The sequence below is a fragment of the Macrobrachium rosenbergii genome, chromosome 53, assembly GCF_040412425.1.
Source record: "Macrobrachium rosenbergii isolate ZJJX-2024 chromosome 53, ASM4041242v1, whole genome shotgun sequence".
Lineage (NCBI taxonomy): Eukaryota > Metazoa > Arthropoda > Malacostraca > Decapoda > Palaemonidae > Macrobrachium > Macrobrachium rosenbergii.
The window spans coordinates 50,021,240-50,042,280 of NC_089793.1; the positions used below are offsets into that span (position 1 = coordinate 50,021,240).

General features: G+C 38.3%; 1 protein-coding gene across 6 annotated transcripts in view; it reads right to left on the minus strand.

Annotated features, from left to right (window-relative positions):
• Positions 1–21,041, minus strand: part of LOC136834444 (omega-amidase NIT2) — a 262,580-nt gene that overhangs the window by 221,698 nt on the left and 19,841 nt on the right. For 5 of the 6 annotated variants that reach the window (XM_067097048.1, XM_067097047.1, XM_067097045.1 and 2 more), the window contains exon 2: positions 6,327–6,378. In XM_067097048.1, the coding sequence (XP_066953149.1) occupies positions 6,327–6,348 (22 nt within the window). In that variant the 5' untranslated portion in view covers positions 6,349–6,378. Of the gene's footprint in view, positions 1–6,326; positions 6,379–6,581; positions 6,741–21,041 lie in introns of all 6 variants that reach the window. The other variant, XM_067097046.1, reaches the window with a different exon arrangement.

Sequence of the window (21,041 nt, forward strand, 5' to 3'; positions counted from 1 at the left end):
ACTTGGTTGTTGCTGTGGGAGCTTTCTTAGGTCGCTTGGAAAATTGACCAGAAGATCAGTTGTTGATTTCTTCTGAAGGTCGGAGAGGATCTCCTTAACAGTGTCTTGGGGCAAGAGATGGGATGGAGCCGCTGAATGTCCGCGGGACCATACTTTTGGCGCCAAAAATCGCTACCGAAAACACGCTATTTTTAAGTAGCTCCCGTTTTGCTTCATGTCGGTAATGAAAAGCGTGTTTTTGGTGTTGTTTCCCAGTGGAATAGCAAAAGAAGTTAATAAAAACGGTAATGGGGACAGTGTTGGGAACCGGGGTTTTGGGTGGGGAGAAGCAAAAGGTGGGTTTTTTGGCGGCCGCAACGTAAAGAATTCGCTAGTTTCTGACCCGCTAGTCTGCATACAAACTTTTGTCCCGCTAATCAACAAACCTAAGGATGACCCGCTAGTCTGCATACAAACTTTTGTCCCGCTAATCAACAAACATAATGATGACCCGCTAAACTACAGTAGCAAAAGTCGGGTTTCCTACTTGCCGAAACGTACAATGTTCACTATTTTCCGACCCACTAGTCTGCATACAGAGGGTTGTCCCGCTAGGCTACGAACATAAGGCTGACCCGCTAAACTACAGAAGCGAAAGTCGGGTTTCCTACTTGCCGAAACGTACAGTGTTCACTATTTTCCGACCCGCTAGTCTGCATACAGAGGGTTGTCCTGCTAGGCTACTACCATGAGGCTGACCCGCCAAAGTACATACGTGATGCTGACCTGCTAATCTACGTTCATGAGGCTGACCCACTACACTGCATGTGTGAGGCTGACCCTACCAACCTACATCAGGGCGGACGGAAAACGCTAGCCTACATAAGAAAACCTCGGTTGGGCTATTCCCTACCTCCCTACCTACATTAGAATGGGCATAAATTTTGTAACGGTGATTTTTTTAACATATCTGGTCTCAGTTCGGCGTGGCGGAACGGCGCTGCGAGCCTTATCCGCATTTTTAATGATTCTTGGCAGGCACGTATGCTCTGGCAAGCGGTAATATCTGTATTCACTGTAGCCACAGGTTACAAAAAACAACTGCACACTAGGGTAAGTTCCAAAACCCTACCTAACCGAGCAGCAAAACAAATGTAAAATGGGGGGTAATCTGTGTGCTTACCTTATTCAAAGTCGCTGCTGTCTGACCACGTAGGTTAAGTAGATAACAGTATCGGCTCCGCAGGTCATAAATCCAAAAAGACCCAAAATGGACACGGAACACATTCTAGGTATCGCTTCTGGGAACAAAATAAAATCGTGACTTTCCATCGCGGCGGTTCGAGAAAGAAAGAAAGCGTGGTTCTGGTGTTGGCCAAGGCCTATGAATCATATCGTTAGAACGCATCATGATTGGTTCAAAGTATTTAATCCGTAAGCCCTAGGGCATGACCTGGGTCAGCCTGAGATACGATTGGACGGAATTAAATTTCCCGCGGTACGGCCGTGGCGCCGTGCGGTGGCAGCCTTAGGAACTACGGGTTGAGAGAAGCGCCACACATCGGCCATCTGACTAACTACGGGAGAGCGTTGCTCCGTGACACCGTTCACGTCAACTTGGTACTTAGAAAAAGTTACGCTCCGCTGAAAAAATTGTCGTTCAGGAAAATCAAGCAAACTGGTCAAGTAAGTTACTTTTTGGGTAGAATCGGGCCCGCTGAACACTTTTTATTCTATGCAATTTTTTATTTGGAGTCATTGTTAATGAGCTATGGGGGCGTCCCTAGGATATGTAAACTACCCGATGGGATCTGCCTAATGGAGAGAACAAGCGAGCTGACTTCTGTGTTGCAGTGACTCCTTTAGTGGCAGGGGCACACCGCAGCTCTCGCTTCTTCAATTTATTATTATTATTATTATTAAAATAGTTTAACCAGACCACTGAGCTGATTATTAGCTCTCACATGGGGCTGGCCCGAAGGATTAAAATGAAATGGAGAGTACCAGATCTAAGCCATATGCTAAGCACTGGGACTAAATGATGAACGAATAATGAAATTTTATAAAACCAGGTAACAATAAAATTCTGAATAACTTACAATTTTTTAAATTAGGATTTTTTTATATTAGTTGCCAGGGGGATTTTGTATTTTCATAAATTACTTTTTATACTTTATCAATTAATTTATATTTCCTCATGAATATCAAAACTGAGTCAATTGAAAATGTTCAGATTCTCATAAAACGTCACCAATCGATCTATTTTCAAAAATTGATGACCAGTATTGGTTGTATTTTGGGCATTTGCATAACAAATGTTTAACTGTTATTATCACTTTGCATTCTGAGCATTTGGGAGCTGGTTCATGTGGGCTCCTCATTAAGTGTCCAGGTGTCAGATGAGTATGGCCTATTCATGTGTCAGATGAGTATGGCCTATTCACAGATGTGTTAAAATTACTTGTGCATGTCTTTCTCTTTGGTATGATGAATTTCATTTTATAACTCCAGGTTTTATTTCCTTCAACTCATTATTTTCAGGTTCTTCATTCCATTTATTTATAATGCCTGCTTTTATATGTGGTATATACCCATTAACTGGGATATTTACATTGGATCATGTGAAATGGGCTACTTCTTCAGCTTCTTTATCAGCCTCTTCATTTCCCTTAATCCCTATATGGTCAGGGATCCAACATATTTCTATATTTTTCTCATTATTATATAGCTTACAGTTATAACTTTATTTGTTGTACAATGTTATTTTTCGGTTTGTAACTCTGAATGGCTTCAATGGCGCTTCTAGAGTCGTTAAAAATTACAAAATTATTACATGAGGTTTCTTTAATTATTTTTATGGTTGATGATATTGTGCATAACTCAGCAGTAAATATCGAGGCATTTTCTGGTAGAGAGAACTGATAAATTTTGTCTTGGGATACTGCAGCATATCCCACTCCGTACTCTGATTTGGATCCATCTGTGTACGTAATGAGGACCTTTTTGGATTGTATGTCCTACTGTATGTTGTCCATGGTGTTCTGGGTATATGAGTAACTTTTTGATAAATATTTTAAGTGTGTGCAAATTCTTACTTTATTCACAGCCCAAGGAGGAGGTAAATTTACTATTGAAGGTAATTTCACATTTATATTCAATGACTCAGTCTTCTAGCTCTAAGAGGGAAAGGTGGAGAGTGAATGTTTATAAATACATCTCTTAATTCAAATAATTATTTGGTTGGAGAGCCATATGTCTGAATTCTCAAGGCACTCTCATTGTTACAAACTCTACAACTTGTAGAGATGAGGTTGTTGATGATCTAAAGGCTCCTGAACATATTCTAAGGCCTTCGTTATGAACTGGGTCTACTGTTTTTAGCATTGCTTGCTTCTTCAAGATTTCCATAAAAAACAGGGAGGCGAGCTCGGAAGAACCATCCCTGTGCCAGACAATACTTCGAACCAGTCAGAAGAGAAATCTTCAGCCAAGACCGGACAATCCTCAATTTTTCTAGCTAAAGCCCCCACCGTCCAATCAAGGAAGCAAAAAATTTCCAATACCTTGAACAGATTCTTGGCAAGATGGTCCAGAATGATGAGTGGTGTCAACCAAATTGGAGAAAACCACCCAGGAGGCATCAGAGACTCCAAAGGAGGGAAGTTCCCCAGTGGCGTAAAATCAATACTTTTTCTTGAGAAGTTTGGCAGAAAGGCTTTACCATGGTCCCTCTTCATGGCCAGCCACTCGTCCACTTCTCAAAAAACTTTCTTTGAGGAAGAGGAAAGCACTAGTTTGGGGAGGCAAATGACGTTAGCAGTCTGTTTCCTCATAAGAAATGTTGAGGCTGGGGTAACAGGAGCAGCAGGCTCGAAGAAATCTGGAAAATTTGCCAGAAAGAATCTTAGCAATGATGAATAAGCAGACAAAGGAGCGGTATCTTGTTCCAGTTCATCCTCGTCCTCTTGGAAACGACAGTTTCTTTTTAAAAAGCCCATAAGTTCCTCAAGCTGACACTGAATTGGGGCTAAAGCAGAATTTTCCTGAGCTGATGAAGAAGGAAGAGGTGCTGAGCACCCCACTTTTGATGCCTAGAGCCCAAATGCTGGCTCCAAACACTCCACAGTTGGCACCGAACGCTGCACAGTTGGTGCTAAACGTTCCACAGTTGATGCCAAATGGCCTGAAGTTGGTGCTGAGCACCCAAAACTTGGCGCCGAGCGCCTCACTGTCGATGCCGAGCACCCAAATTGTTGGTGCGAAACACTCCACAGTTGGCGCTGAACACTCCACTGTTGGTGCTGAATGCTCCACAGTTGGCGCTGAACTCTCCACAGTTAGTGTAGAGCGGTTGGGTGAAAAAGTGGGCACCAGGTGAGCTGAAATAGAGGGGTGCTCCACGATGCGAGCTTACAGACAAAAATGGGTGCTCGTGGCTCGAAAGAGGTCCTGGACTATCCCAAGAAGGTTGATGATCAGCAGAAGAAGCGGTAGCAGGAGGAACGGCGAAACTGCAAGAAGGCTGACTACCACTAGCCTCCTTATATCTCTTGACAGAAGGAGGAGAGCTGTCTGCCACACTAAATTCTTTTCAAAGGCTGGGAGACGGATGATCGATGCCGCTGATGCCTCATGTACAACAAAGTCTTCCGAATCCAATGACAGATGAGAAGCACTGAATGAGATGCCTTTCCAGTGGCACTCTGTCATAGCCTGGGACCATTCAACAGGCTCGACGGAGGGGGCGACTGCCCATGGGCAAACTCCACTGGCCTCCCTTGGATCTCCAGTATGTCTTCTCCCTGGTGTGGGGGAGCGAGACAGTGACCTTCATCTAAGAGCACCAGGGGATGGACAGCCACCACCTCAACACTCACAACACTGTCACTAGACACAACACTGACACTTGGTGCCATTTTCAACACAAAATCCCTGAAAGAGGAAGTTAATTCCATAACAGTATTGGTTAAGAATTTTGCTTCGAGACTGGCAACAACATTTGGATCAGAAGCATGGGAACCTGGTAAAGGAGTGTGGGGTAAATGTGTAGGAGGGCTAAGGATGGGAGACAACATGAATCAAAGGAGAAGAAATAAAGCTATCTTCTACCACATCAAGTACAGAAAGAATCTCTTGACTAGCTCTACTTTCGGCTCTAAGGGGCACCTTCCTTTTCCTATCTTGGTCTAAGTTGTCCAGATGGGATTTCAAGGTCTTCCCTTTACTATCTTCCCAATCCTGACACTCTGGACATGTAAGCTCTCTACTACATTCCTGTCCCCTACACTTGACACACTTAGTGTGCGAATCATAAGCCACTTTAACAAGTCTAATTTTACACCCCTCAATGCAATAACGAATGCTTGAAGAGCTGGAGTCTGACATATTTGTCTATCTTTGAAATAAAGTTAACTAATGATATTACTAAGACAGGATAAACCACCACAAAAAATGAGAGAATACTTCACCAAAAATACAGGACAAAAAATCTAAAAAAGATGAAGCAGCGACTGCACACTACTACCAATGTTAATTGGGAGCCGGCAGAAAACGAATTGAAGCTCTATGCTGAGTTGTATCTATCAGTCCAAAAAGTGGGCGGGACCCTGTCACCTACACTTAGGGATGGCAGCACCACCGTAAAAATTTGAATTTCATTAGACTGCCATGTAGAAAGCTAGTAGCTGTGTAATTGCTTGGTAAATCATTTATATAAAATTACCCATTTAAACTGAAGGTTAAGTTGGTCTTTCATGCACAAAGTTATGAAATTAATTTCTAAGTATGAAGGTCACCTACAATTTATAGTGCCTAAAAAGCACCTTGTAGGCAATACTGACACTTCTTTGCAGCATCCTTCATCCCCCAGCTTCTTTAAATTTATCTACGCTTCAATAGCAACTATAATGGCAAACTGTATTTTGAAATGCAGTATACTGTACAGTTTTACTTAAAATTTTATGTAGCAACAAACTTAAACCATTCACTTATTTAGCAAATGCTAAGATCAATGCATATATGTTAGTCAATTACCACAAAAAGTTTGATAGTTACATGGAAGAGGAAAGGATGAAAAATAGAAGACTGCCAAGGTCCTTTAGTATTGCCTACCAGTAAAGCACAATGTATGTGGTATCCTCTACAAGAACATCAACTGACTTAAAAACTAATCAGGGTGATTATAAAAACATTCTCTAAGAATCTCTGCAAATTATAAATGCCAAAGCTGCAGAACACATATAATATCTTACAGTACCATGGAAGAAATGGTAATCAAGATAACTGAACTGAATACTGTAACAAAAAAGCACTGAATCATTTTAAGATGATATCATTGTAATACTTACTTGATGCTGCCATCTTTGACATCTAATTATGAGTGTGAAACTTCCTGGAGTACTGTAAACAATAAAAAGCATGACATTACTGATAACATCGCATGAAAGGAGTCAACAGTAGAATGCTACCATTTTTAAAAATGTTTAAAAGTGCCCTAGAACACGCATCAAAGGCCCTAAAATTATAACAAATTTTTTTTTAACAAAATGCTCATATGTGAAAAAATTTTAGAATAACAAACAGAAAATTCAACATGCACTTACTATTTACATTAACAAACTGCAATACAGTGAACTCCCCGTATTTGCGGGGGATGCGTCCCACAGCGGCCCCCCAAGCAAATAGCTAAAGTCCACGAATACTTAAAACCCCTCTAAAAACACTTAGAACTGCCCATTTTGATGGTTTAAACACAAAACACCCTGTAAAAATGCATATACCTGAGTATTTTAATAGTTTTATCACAAAAAGTGCATTTATTCATGAAAATTATATGAAAATACAGTATAGTAACTAGTGAATATTTCTGTGAAAAATACTGCGAATGGGCGAATTTTCCGCGAATGATGGCTAGATATGTTCCACAGAGAAACCCGCGAATGCGTGAGTCCACGAATCATGAGAACGCGAATACGGGGGTTTACTGTATAAACAACAAAACTATGGGAGATCTTAACAATCAAAATATTTGCAATATTTGTAGCAGTGTCCGGACAGTTCACTACTGGACCGTTCGTACCTGGACATTTCGTTACCGGACAGGTCGTTACTAGGACCCTTTGCTACTAGGACAATACGCTACCTGTATAATTATTTAAATACTGAATACCTTGTTAATGTAATTATACCATCCATCTGTCTTGTTTCATTTACGAACCACCAAATATAGCTTAAATACGTAATGGCTTATTGTAATTATACCTTCTACCCTTCTTATTTTATTTGCCATCCACCTAGTCCTTTTATAAAAAGTTTTTGAACCCTTAGTCAGTCAAGATGCCGAGGACGATTACATCCAGAAGAAAACAAACCAAGTTAGTGGATGATTTGAATTATATATATGATAAACAAAAGCAAAATAGTGACGGAACAAAATAATATTGGACATGCGAAAACACTGATGAGGAAAATTACGTGATAATAAAGATAGTTGGCGAGCATAATCGTACAGCCACAGCATCATCTGTCAGTGCAGGACTCCTCTTGTACTTTGCTTGTTACTGAACTGAAGAATTTACAAGAATGTGCTGTAGCTGAACTTCCTTCTGCATCAAATTTAAGCTGTGATATACTCTGTTAGAGGCAAAAGGAAAATAAATGTCCCCCAATCCCAAAATCACAGCATGGTTACCTGATTCCTGAAGAGTACGCCAAACTGAGTAATGGGTTGTTATTTCTGCAATATGATAGTGGTGACGATGATCTTGAAAGGATTTTAATATTTGCATCTGAAGATGGGTTAAGGGATTTGAAAAACTTTAAAGTATGGGCAGGCGATGGAACATTCAAGCGTTGTCCAATAATATACTACCAGTTATATATCTTGCATGTTCAAAATAAAGACATAAGTGTTCCCTTACTCTTTGCATTACTACCTGACATAACCGAGGCCACTTGCAAACGCTTCTTTTCTATAATTAAAGAGCTTGTACAAAATTATGAGCCAGATCATATTGTGGTTGATTTTGAAAAAGCAGTCTTAAATTCTTTGAAGACTGTTTCTCAAGAAATGGAAATTACCTGCTGTTTATTTCATTTAGCTCAGAATGTTTACAATCTTACAGTTTAAAGCTGGATACAAGGAACGATACCATGAAGACGATGACTTTAATTTGAAAGTGTGGTGTTTCCCAGCACTGGCATTTTTACCCAAAAAACAACGTTGTCGAAGGGTTTCAAGAATTAATTGATGATGACAGAATCCGAGAAAAAATTGTTTCTTACTTCGCTACAAATTATATTGGTGGTGAACGAGTCCGTCAAACTAGGAGGAGAAGACTAGATCCTTGTTTCCTATAGATTTGTGGAATGTGTACGAAAGGACAATTAATGAAATGCCAAGGACAACTAATAACTTGGAAACTTATTGATGTCTTAGAAAACAAGGAAGCACTACCGAGAACAAAAATAATACAAATAAATTGCAGTTACCCAGCTTCCAAGAAAAAAAAGTATAAGGATTGTCAGCAGAGGATTCTGAAAGTTATTAATCGCTACGACCCTGAGTGTAAAATGAATTTTCTTTAAGCTATCGCCCATAACTTGAATCTTTAATTAGTACTGAAATTAAAGTCAATTTTCTTTTAACACTTTTTATTTTATGATATTTTGATTTTATGATTACATACATTGTAAGTGATACTAGCTAGTAAATAAATGATGACTTATAACTGCAAGATTGTTTTTTCTCAATTATTTAAGTTTATACAATTATTATTATTATTATTATTATTATTGCTGCTTCAGCTGCATTTATTTTGTAGAAGACTTTTTCTATTTTCCTTATTGTGGACTTCTCTTCATTGGAGGTGCGTGCTAACAGCTCGCCTATATTTGTCATTTAATGGGGGAAAAGTAAAAAAATCTGGATTCTGCTTCTTTATATATTCTATACAGTTAGTTCTATGCAATTGTTGCCGCGACGTTTCGACAGACACTTCTGTCATTCTCCAGCGGGAGCTAGTAGAGGACTGGCAGATGACATAGATCCCTCTGAATTTATACACGGGCTTCAGAGGGGGGGGTCATGGACGGCGAATTCTGATTGGTTGCAGTCGGCGAACTTCAAGCCAAATTTCTGCAGCGAAGCTCAATCCTGACAGATCTTTGCAACCTGGGAATGTCACTCATTCCAGTGTTCCCATTGGCCTGCCGTTGCGTGATGTCATGCCGACTGACATCATTGGTAGTTTGGCTGCTATTGGGCGGAGGATGAATGATGTTATTATTTACTCTGTGTCGTAGTCGGGGGGTTGTCTCGAAGGGCGCCTCGCTCATCAGGGGCGTCTCCATTCTCAGGGTTGTCATTTTCAGGTATTCGTTGGATTTGGTGGGTGTTCTCCATTACTCTTCTCAAATTCTTGGGTAGGAGCGATGCCTCCTGCGTCGTATTCGTTGTTGGTTTTCTCTCGGCAATGAGGGTCGGCAGCTCTCCCGATTGTACTTATATTTTGTATAATACTGTCGCGGGAGATGGAAATATTGTGGGTAGCACGGGCGTGGTTCATGATGGCGCCCTCCTGGGCGTGGCAGGAGGTCCTTTTTGACAGATGCATCATGGTCATTCCAATATAAGTGCCAGGACATCCTTGGACAGGACATACAAATTGGTAGACCACGCTCTTCTGCTTGAGGGGTTCTCTTGCTGGCGGGGAGGGGTTATTCTTCTTCACGAGATCACAGGTGCGGCGGTTCTTATAGTAAATTACAAGATTTATTTTCTTAACTGTCTTCGGTCGGGGTGACATTTTCCATGACAATTTTCTTCATGGAGCTCTTGTCCTCACGGTACTGGGGATGCATCCGGGCCTTATAATATATCTTGATGTCATCTTGGGGGTTAGGTTGTGCGCTCTCACCGTTGTACCATCTTTCCAGGCCAGTTCGAATTTCTTTGTTGACGAGTTTGTTGGTGAAACCATTATTCATCAACATCTGTGCAGCACGTTCGAATTCCTTGTTAGTGTCCTGCCAGGTGGAACAGTGGGAGAGGGCCCTTTTAATGAAGGTCCTGACCGTCAAATTCTTAAACCTAGCAGGGCACTCGAACATGCTGCACAAATGTTGGTGAAATGGTTTCACCAACAAACTCGTCAACAAAGAAATTCGAACTGGCCTGGAAAAATGGTACAACGGTGAGAGCGCACAACCTTCCCCCCAAGATGACATCAAGATATATTATAAGGCCCGGATGCATCCCCAGTACTGTGAGGACGAGAGCTCCTTGAAGAAAATCTTCATGGAAAACGTCACCCCGACCGAAGACAGTAAGAAAATAAACTTGTAATTTATAATAAGAACCGCCGCACCCATGATTTCGTGATGAAGAATAACCCCTCCCCGCCAGCAAGAGAACCCCTCAAGCAGAAGAGCGTGGTCTACCAATTTGTATGTCCTATCCGGGGATGCCCCGGCGCTTATATTGGAATGACCACGATGCATCTGTCAAAAAGGATCTCCTGCCACGCCCAACAATGAATACGACGCAGGAGGCATCGCTCCTACCCACGAATTTGAGAAGAGTAATGGAGAACACCCACCAAATCCAACGAATACCTGAAAATGACAACCCTGAGAATGGAGACGCCCCTGATGAGCGAGGCGCCCTTCGAGACAACCCCGACTAAGACACAGAGTAAATAATAACATCATTCATCCTCCGCCCAATAGCAGCCAAACTACCAATGATGTCAGTCGGCATGACATCACGCAACGGCAGGCCAATGGGAACACTGGAATGAGTGATATTCCCAGGTTGCAAAGATCTGTCAGGATCGAGCTTCGCTGCAGAAATTTGGCTTGAAGTTCACCGACTGCAACCAATCAGAATTCGCCGTCCATGACCGCCCCCCCCTGAAGCCCGTGTATAAATTCAAAAGGACCTATGCAATCTGCCAGTCCTCTACTAGCTCCCGCCGGAGAATGACAGAAGAGTCTGTCGAAACGTCGCGGCAACAATTGTATATAACTAACTGTATAGAATATATAAAGAAGCAGAATCCAGATTTTTTACTTTTCCCCCATGAAATGACAAATATAGGCGAGCTGTTAGCACGCACCTCCAATGAAGAGAAGTCCACAATAAGGAAAATAGAAAAAGTCTTCTACAAAATAAATGCAGCTGAAGGAGCAATAATATTCAGTAGAACCTGTTTAGAAGAGGGTCTGCTGCCAAATTGTATTATTATTATTATTATTATTATTATTATTATTATTATTATTATTAACATCTATGTTACCATTCCAATAAAAAAAAAATTGAATCCCCACCGATTCAACAAACAAGGCAAATATAGCTTTTGGTAACGTATTGTTCTAGTAGCAAAGGGTTCTAGTAACGAACTGTCCAATAGCGAAGTGTCCGGTAACGAAATGTCCGGGTACGAACGTTCCAGTAGTGAAACGTCCTGGCACCATTCTTAGCATGCAGCCAAAAATTTCATTGTCTAGGATGTATACTGAGGGCATCTCACACAACGTTGATGTAAAAGTTTATTTACTTGCAAAATAATATGCCAAAAAAGTTCATCATTCAATACAACACGAAGCAAAGGTGCATGGTGTTTTAAAACTTACGAGCAACAACATCAATGAAACTGAGAGGAGGACCATTCCACTGATTTACAACAAAGAGAATGAAGGACCTCTGGTACTAAATGTGCGAATGGATGCTGACAAGCAACAGAACTGCAATTTCACATCAATATGAAAATACTACATCTGCACTGTCTACAACTCATCAGAAAAAATTATCTGGTACTTAAACGCTCTAATGACCAGGTCTACCCTCAGTCCCTTCGTGTTGCAATATCATCATCATCCTCCTCCTTATCATCCAAGACAACATAAATGCAATGGTGCATGGTATTTTAAAGCAGTATTACAACCTCTTTTATTATAAAATAGTTTAACCAGACCACTGAGCTGACTATCAGCTCTCATGGGGCTGGCCTGAAGAATTCGAATGAAATACCAGGTCTAGACCAGAGGCCAAGCACTGGGACTAAATAGGTCATTCGGTGTGGTGATGAAAGAATGAAAATTAAATTAAAAACTGCACAAAGGCATATGCTCTCACACTGGAACACACACAGAGACACACATAATAAATACATTTACTCATATTTCCACACGTACACACAAAAAAGTATATTAAAATTCAGAATAAGTTACGTAACATTTTAAAATTTTGTTGTTTTCAAATTCATTAAACACCCTAAGGGTTTCTGTTTTTTATTGTTTACTTACTTCTATATTTTATCAATTAAATTACAGTTCTTTATGAATGTTAAAATTGGAATGACTGAAAATGCAGACAATTCTGACAAAATTTCCCTCAACGACTTACTTCCAAAAGTTGACAATCGCTGTTGCTTACATTTTGGACATTCACAAAATACATGTTTGACCGTTATCATCACTTTGCACTCTGAGCATTCGGGAGGAGGGCCACAAGGACTGTTCATTGTGTCCCTGTGTCGAACGAGTATGACCTATTTGAAGATGTGTCAGATTACTCGTGTGTGTGCTTCTCTATGATATGACGAACTCCATTTTCCAACACAGGATTTTACGTTTCTATTTACATAGGTTCCTCATTCCATATATTTTGCAATTTATTTACGATTGTTTTTCTATAATAGGGATGTTTACATTTGCTATTGTCATGTGGACTGGTTTTTTAGCTGCTTTATCAGCCTCTTCATTTCCTTTAATCCCTACATGGGCAGGGATCCAACATAATTCAATATTTTCCCCTTTATTATACAACGTATTGAGTGAAAACTTAATTTGTTGTACAATATAATTTTTTTTATTATAGCTTTGAATGGCTTCTATAGTGCTTCTGGGGGCACTAAAAATCACAAAATTATTAAATGAGACTTCTTTAATTATTTTCATGGCTGATGCTACTGCACATAACTCAGCTGTAATTAATGAGGCATTATCAGGTAGAAAGAACTAATACATCTTGTCTTGGGATACTGCAGCATACCCCACTCTGTATTGTCACTTAGATCCATCTGTGTATATTGCATAATGTGGAACTTTTCAGATTATATGTTCTACTGTATGCTGTCTATGGTATTCTGTGGTATATGAGTAACTTTTTGATAAATATTTCATGGGTGTACAAATTTTCACTATATTCATAGTCTAAGAAGGAGGTAATTTTACAATTGAAGGTAATGGTGTATTTACATTCAGTAACTCAATCTTCTAGCTCTAACTGGATAAGGTGGTAAATGATTATTAATAAATACATCTCTTAATTCAAATTTTTTGGTTGGTGAAATACCTGTCTGAATTTTCAGGGCACTCTTCATTGTTACTAAATTTCTATGGAGAGAGAGGGGGAAAGAGAGGTAGTTCACCACATTCACCTTACAAAGATGACTTTGGTGATGATCTAAAGGCTTCTGAACATAATCTAAGGCCTTTGTTATGAATTGGGTCTAACTTTCTCAGCGTTGCGTCTGATGCTGAACCATATATTTCGCTTTCATAATCAATGATAGACAGCACTGTTGCTCTATACATTATAAGGTATGTCTATCAGCTACCCCAGTAGGGTTCAATAATTTTTTAATTAGAATAATGCTCTTTTACATTTTGATTTCATGTATGTTATGTGGGCTTTCCAGATCAAGTGAGTACCATATACTAATCCCAAAAATTTTGCTGTCTAGCCAATTGGTATACACTGTGCTATGGTTTCTGATTTTTAAATCTATTTCTTCATCTTTTTCCACTTTTTATTTTTATATAACACAATTGCTTTAATCTATGGAAAATTTAAAGCCTACAGATGAGTTCATTCATCTATTTTTATTATTCGGAAAATTTAAAGCCTACAGATGAGTTCATTCATCTATTTTTATTATTCTTTTATTAATGATTCATTCTGTAAGTTTTATGCGAGATGCTGAATAATGTATGGTAATATCGTCCATATACAGATTACTTTTAATTCCAATAGGTAGATTATTACTGATAACATTTATTGCTATAGTAAACAATGTGCCACTAAGGACGCTTCCTTGTGGAACACCATTTTCAAGTGGGAATATACTTCACAATATATCATCAATTCTCACCCAAAAAGTGTGATGTCAGAAAGTTTTGAATAAATTTAGGTAAATGTCCATTCATTCAATCCCTCTGTGTATGTGGTCTTTTAAGTTAGATAAAGAATCCAATATACTGTACATCTGTTATTTGCATACGCAACTTGTTAAAGAAACTGGTCTGTAATTATTTACGTTATTTGGACCCTTCCCAGGTTTGAGATAAGAATTATTATAGCTTTACACCATTCATCAGGAAATAAATTTCTAATCCATAAATGATTATAAAACTGTAAAAGGTATGACTTTGCCAATGGTGCTAAGTGGCAGATCATCTCAGAACAAATATTGTCACCTCCAGGAGCAGATTTATTGCTGTTCAAGAGACCATATTCCAACTCTTCCATATTAAATTTTCTATTATTCTATTGTTTCAAAAATTTGTTATCATTAATTCTATATCATTTTTATTTGTGCGGAAGTGTTCATCTAAATTTTTATCACCACTTACATTTGCTACGTTTTCTCCGACTACATTACTTATTTCTTTTGGATCAAGTATTCTTTTTCCATCTTTTAATATGGCATGTCTAGGTGGGTTTAACATAGGTACCATTCATTTTACTGAATTTTTCCCATATTTTTTGTTTGGGAGTACAGTGTTCCCCCATCGCCATTTTTACACAGAGATAGGTTCCAGAACCTAACACGAAAATGCAAACGTCCCCTCTAAAAATGCTTATACAGTACTGGCTTATAACTGCTAAATACCTTGTGCCTCGTAAACTAAAATGCTTATAACTTGCTATTTTAACATTTCACTGCTTAATTTGATAGTTCAAACAACACTATACCTTAAATTATCATACTTAAACAATTTAATATCATTTCAAACAAAAATACACCCGAAACCATCATCCCAAAACACCCAAAGTAACCTTACATTACAGTACTCTCCTACTACTGTTACTCTTAAGTAGGCTATATACACCCCTAAAATGCTTATAACTACTTATTTTAACAGTTCATCCCTAAACTTGACAGTTCAAACAAAAAAAATACCTTAAACTATCATCCCACAACACCCTAATATCATTTTAAAGTCATGTTGCAAAATTAAGTATACCAGCCTACAACTGTTACTCTTAAGTATCCCCTACCATTCAGACATACAGTGCATGTTTTCTTTGGCCTATGTAACTTTGTACATTGTTCTGTGCATATTGTAATGCACTGGGCATACATTTTACATATACTGATATTTTCCTGTGCTGTAAGATGATTTTGAAATTATATTTACTGTACAGGTACATGTTTTAGGATACTACCAGTACTGTAAAGAGCATCTAAAATACTTAGGTACTTTAGAACGACAGGACACGTACGTCCAAACAAAATGCTACGTTTGTTACGTCATGTTAGTATTTTCATGATTACATACAAAAATACATAGAAAAATTATTTACTACAGTAAGTTCTTGGTTTACGTTGTTTTGTGCCTAGTCCTCACCATCTCCCATAAATTTATTAAAAAATTCTTGTGCCATCATTCTCTCTCTCTCTCTCTCTCTCTCTCTCTCTCTCTCTCTCTCTCTCTCAGTATACTTATATTTTAATGAAAAAATACAGTAATTAGTGAATAAACGGTGTTGCTCTACGAAAAAAAGCGAATTAGTGATAATTTTAGAGATACAACCCAAAGAAAAATCTGCAAATTAGTGAAATTTCCCCCGCAGACAAGTGAATGATGTGTTCTGCAAAAAGCCGTGACAAAATGAACCGTGGAAATGTGAAACGCGTGAAACTGGGGGGCACTGTATATTAGAGATCTGACACATATTTTCTCTATGAAATAATTCTTCCTCGAATTACTTCTTTTTTAAATTGTGCATATATTTTGTTGTATAAAGGTTTTAATATGACAAATTTTAAAGGAATTTGCAGTTTTCCAAGCATACAAACCTGAGGTTTTACATATCAACCCCAACGGTAGTTGGCAGTTAATAAAGCCCAGCAACTCGGTGTACATAAAAACCCCGACTTTGGCCCTCAATGACTCTGGAAATATTCAACCGACCAGGATGAAATCCTGGCTTTAAATTCCCACTAAGGAATTTGCAGTTTTCCAAGCATACAAACCTGAGGTTTTACATATCAACCCCAACGGTAGTTGGCAGTTAATAAAGCCCAGCAACTCGGTGTACATAAAAACCCCGACTTTGGCCCTCAATGACTCTGGAAATATTCAACCGACCAGGATGAAATCCTGGCTTTAGAAGTTCCCACTAAGGTCTCTAACAATGCCAAATCTCATTGAAATCCGTTAAGCCATTCCGGAGATCCAGATATTGATTTTTGGCATTCAGGGGATGTGGTAGGGGGTGGGTGGGTGGGCGAGGGTCCTAACATACCTGTGGAGCAATAACGGTGAAAGACTCAGCCGTGAAACTTAGTTTTTCTCAAAGTTTGTATTCTGCAGGGGTGCCTTTCGGGGTTTGTTTTTTGGAATACAGGCAGTCCCCGGTTATCGGCGGGGGTTCCGTTCTGAGGGTGTGAGATAACCGAAAATCGCTACCAACTGAATATCGGTGATTTTCGGCACTTTTTCGGGCTTATCGGCTCTGAAAAGCGCCGATTTTCGGCTATCGGCGCCTCTGATATGTATGTATTGGTGCCAGTACCCAATTATCAGCTCCGGTAAGAGGAAATCGGCGATTTTCAGGGCAGAAAATTGCCGATTTTCGTCGCTAGACAAGCGCCATAAAACTGGATCGCCGTTAACCAAGTCCGCCATTAACCGGAGACTGCCTGTAATGAATTTTAAAGGTACAGTGAGCCATTCAAAGTAGGCCCCCAAAATTCAAATTTCCTGATGCTCAAGTACAAACTACTCACAACATTAGATGAGACTCCCTTTTCTTAATGTGTGTGAATAGCAAGTAGTGTTAGGAGAAGATAGCTGACTCCGCTCACACTCGCCTTCACTCTTCCCTCCCCCTCCCCTCCCTGTTTCCCTTCCCTTCACTCTTCCCTCCCCCTCCCTCCCTGTTTCCTTCCCTTCACTCTTCCATCCCCTTCCTCCCCTTCCCCTCCTCATCACCCTCCTACTCTCACTTCTCTTTTCCCTCCCCCTACCCCATAAATGGGGCTGGTGCTGCCGTAGACTTTTGCTGATTATTATTTGTAGGGTTAATTTAGCTGTGGGTATGGGTATGGGTATGGGTATGGGTATGGGTATGAGTATGGTAAGGATATGGGTATGGGTATGAGCATTGGTATGGGTATGGGTAAGGTGCAGATATGGGTATGGATATGGGTATGGATATGGTATGGATATGGTATGGATATGGGTATGGTATGGATATGGGTGTGGGTACGGACCTTTTGTTATAGTAACCCAACGGGCCATGGATAGTCTGGTATAATACTAAAGCTCTGAAATGTTTGTTTGTTTGTTTGTTTGTGTGTTTGTTTGCACACTGGAAAGTAAAAGGGGTTGGTGCTGCCTGTAGACTTTTACTGACTATTATTACTAGGGTTAATTTACCTGTGAGTATGGGTATGGTATGGATATGGTTATGGTACAGATATAGGTATGAGTATGGCATGGATATGGGTATGGTATGGTATGGACATGGTACGGATATTGATATGGGCATGGTATCGTTATGGGTACAGGTATGGGTATGGTACAGAAATGGGTATGGTATGGATATGGGTATGGTAAAGATATGGGTATGGGTACAAGTATGGTACAGATATGGGTATGGGTATAGGTATAGTACAGATATGGGTATGGGTACAAGTATGGTACAGATATGGGTATGGGTACAGGTATGGTACAGATATGGGTATGGGTATGGTACAGATGTGGGTGTGGGTATGGTATGGTATAGTATGGTATGGGTATGGGTATAGGTATGGTACGGATATGTGTATGGGTACAGGTATGGGGCTTTTGTTAAAAATGTAGTAACTAAAAAAGTGACCCAACAGGTCATGGGTGGTCTAGTCTTAATTAAAAATTATCACACATTGAATTTGCAAATGCAGTTTTGGTTTTTGCAATTGCTGACCTATCCTAGTTTTCACACAAACACACACACACACATTTATGTATATATTTACATATACAGAAATCCCCAGTTTTCGGTGAGCTTGGTTATCGGTGATCCAGTTTTACGCACGTGTCTATTGACAAAGTTCAGCAATTTTCGGTGCCGAAAATCACAGATTTCTGCTCATCGGCGCTGATAATCGGGTACTGGCGCCGATACATACCTAACAGAGGTGCCGATAACCGATTTTACAATTTTTGGCACTTTTCATTTTCAGTTATCATCACGCCATCAGAACGAACACCTGCCGATACGGGGACTGCCTGTGTGTGTCGTGTTTTATATATATATATATATATATATATATATATATATATATATATATATATATATATATATATATATATATATATATATATATATATATATATAGTACATATATATATATATATATATATATATATATATATATATATATATATATATATATATATATATATATTATATAACAGTATATACACACACATATATATATATATATATATATATATATATATATATATATATATATATATATATATATATATATATATATATATATATATAAATCTGTTACAAGGAACAGATCAACACTTGTTTTTAGAAGTGTCGTAGCGTAATCCTAGCGATCTTCTTCAGGAAAAGACGTGAAAAGATTCAACCCATGATCACACTCACATTTCCCCCTCTCTCTCTCTCTCTCTCTCTCTCACCGTGTATCGACTCTCTCTCTCATCGTTTACCAAAGCTCATCCACCCTAACCTCACTCATTCTCTCAAAGCAATTAAATGGACTATTTAAAGAAACACAATCGTTTCTACAAAAATAGGTTTATTATTCAAATAACCCAACAAGAAATGAATAAAACAAAGCAAAGATTAAAATGCATAATAAATGAATTATCGAGTCAGATAACTAAACTCTAAACTGCAAAGCACTTCTGATTAAAAGAAGTCTCATTATGGCTAATAGCCTGAAATCCCCAAAATCACACATACTCCCAAATCAATAACTAAAAGTCATGTAAAAAAAAAAAAACAGTCTACCACAATTCCACATGTTATTCCAACAAGTCCACAGACATCTGTTGAAAGAATTAAACATGATAGAAAACTCCCAAAAATATATGAAATGCAAAACACAATAATGGAAAGTGTAAAATGCATAGCCAAGATATGGCAAACATAACATAACAAAATAATAATATAAAAGAGGTATGAATATTCATATTAAATTTCCCACACCAGTTCACAAGTTCACAATGATTAGAAAGTCATGGTAAAAATCACAAGTTCAATTTTCTCCCATAAAAACAGAGATTTGAGACTCTACCTTATCTGCCGATTTTCAAAGCCTGGACCCACTCCAAAGCTATGACTGGACAACTGCAGTTCTATCACGTTAATGAACGATCAAACTCACTTTTAGGGCAGATTTTGGCATAATCTAGATCAAAGTAACGCACGTACTCACGAATATACATAACGCTCAGGAGATCACCTGATCGCCAATATTGCTGAGCTTCGGCAAGAGAGAGCTGAGGAATCAAACTATTTGCTGAATACAAAGATTCTGCATCAAGTCTCTCGCCCTAGTTTGCTCTGACTCCAAACCTTCCACGATAACATCTTAAAGCATTGAAGCTATGAAATGCATATATGTGTCCTTTAAATAGAGCTCGGCCACCCCATAAGAGCGTCTCGCTCTCCTTAATGGCAAACTAAAACAAAAGCATATGTATAAAACATAACAGATAGGGCTATGCTCAATTAGCAATGTCTACTGCACTGCAGCTTTAAGGACTGCTCTCATGACGCACTTCCAAAGTCACTGGGGTTTGTGTTCTTAGAGCCTTTACATGTAACCTTACAAACACGAAAAAGCTTTACTACCCCCACAACAAGAATTATCGGCGGCCTCGGTTATTGGTGATCCAGTTTTATGGGGCTTGTCTAGCGACGATGATAACAAGATTTTCAACACAGATTCCTGGTTATCGGCGCTGATCCTCCGTTATCGGCGCCGATAATCGAGGATCGGTGCTATTATCTCTGATTTTCGCTTGTCAGTGATTTTCGGTTATCGTCACACTGTCAGGAACGGAACCCCGCCGATAACCGAGGACTCCTGTATATATATATATATATATATATATATATATATATATATATATATATATATATTATATATATATATATATATATATATATATATATATATATATATATATATATATATATATATATATATATATATATATATATATATATATATATATATATATATATATTATTATATATATATATATATATATATATATATATATATATATATATATATATATATATATATATATATATATATATATATATATATATATATATATATATATATATATATATATATATATATATATATATATATATATATACAGTACATATATGTATATATATATGTTACAGTTAATATGTATAATCAGTTAATATGTATATTCCCTGAAAAAAACAGTTAATACATATATTACCTGTTTCACTCAGGAATATACATAATACTAAAAATTTCAGTTATTATACATGTTAACTGAAATTTGAGTCTTTTTATACATATTCCTAAACTGAAAATTGAAGGGTGAAGTGAAAATATGACAATAATATATGAAAAATAAAGTACGATACTAAAAGTGACATTTGTAAAATACGATAACTCTCGAGTGCTAATTACTAATTACTCTCTCCAATAGGCCTATTAACAATATGACTATTGACTACTGCCCTTTGTCACGTCTTCTTTGTTTATTTCTCTGTGTTTATTTCTCTTTGTTTCAGTGTGACTTGACCT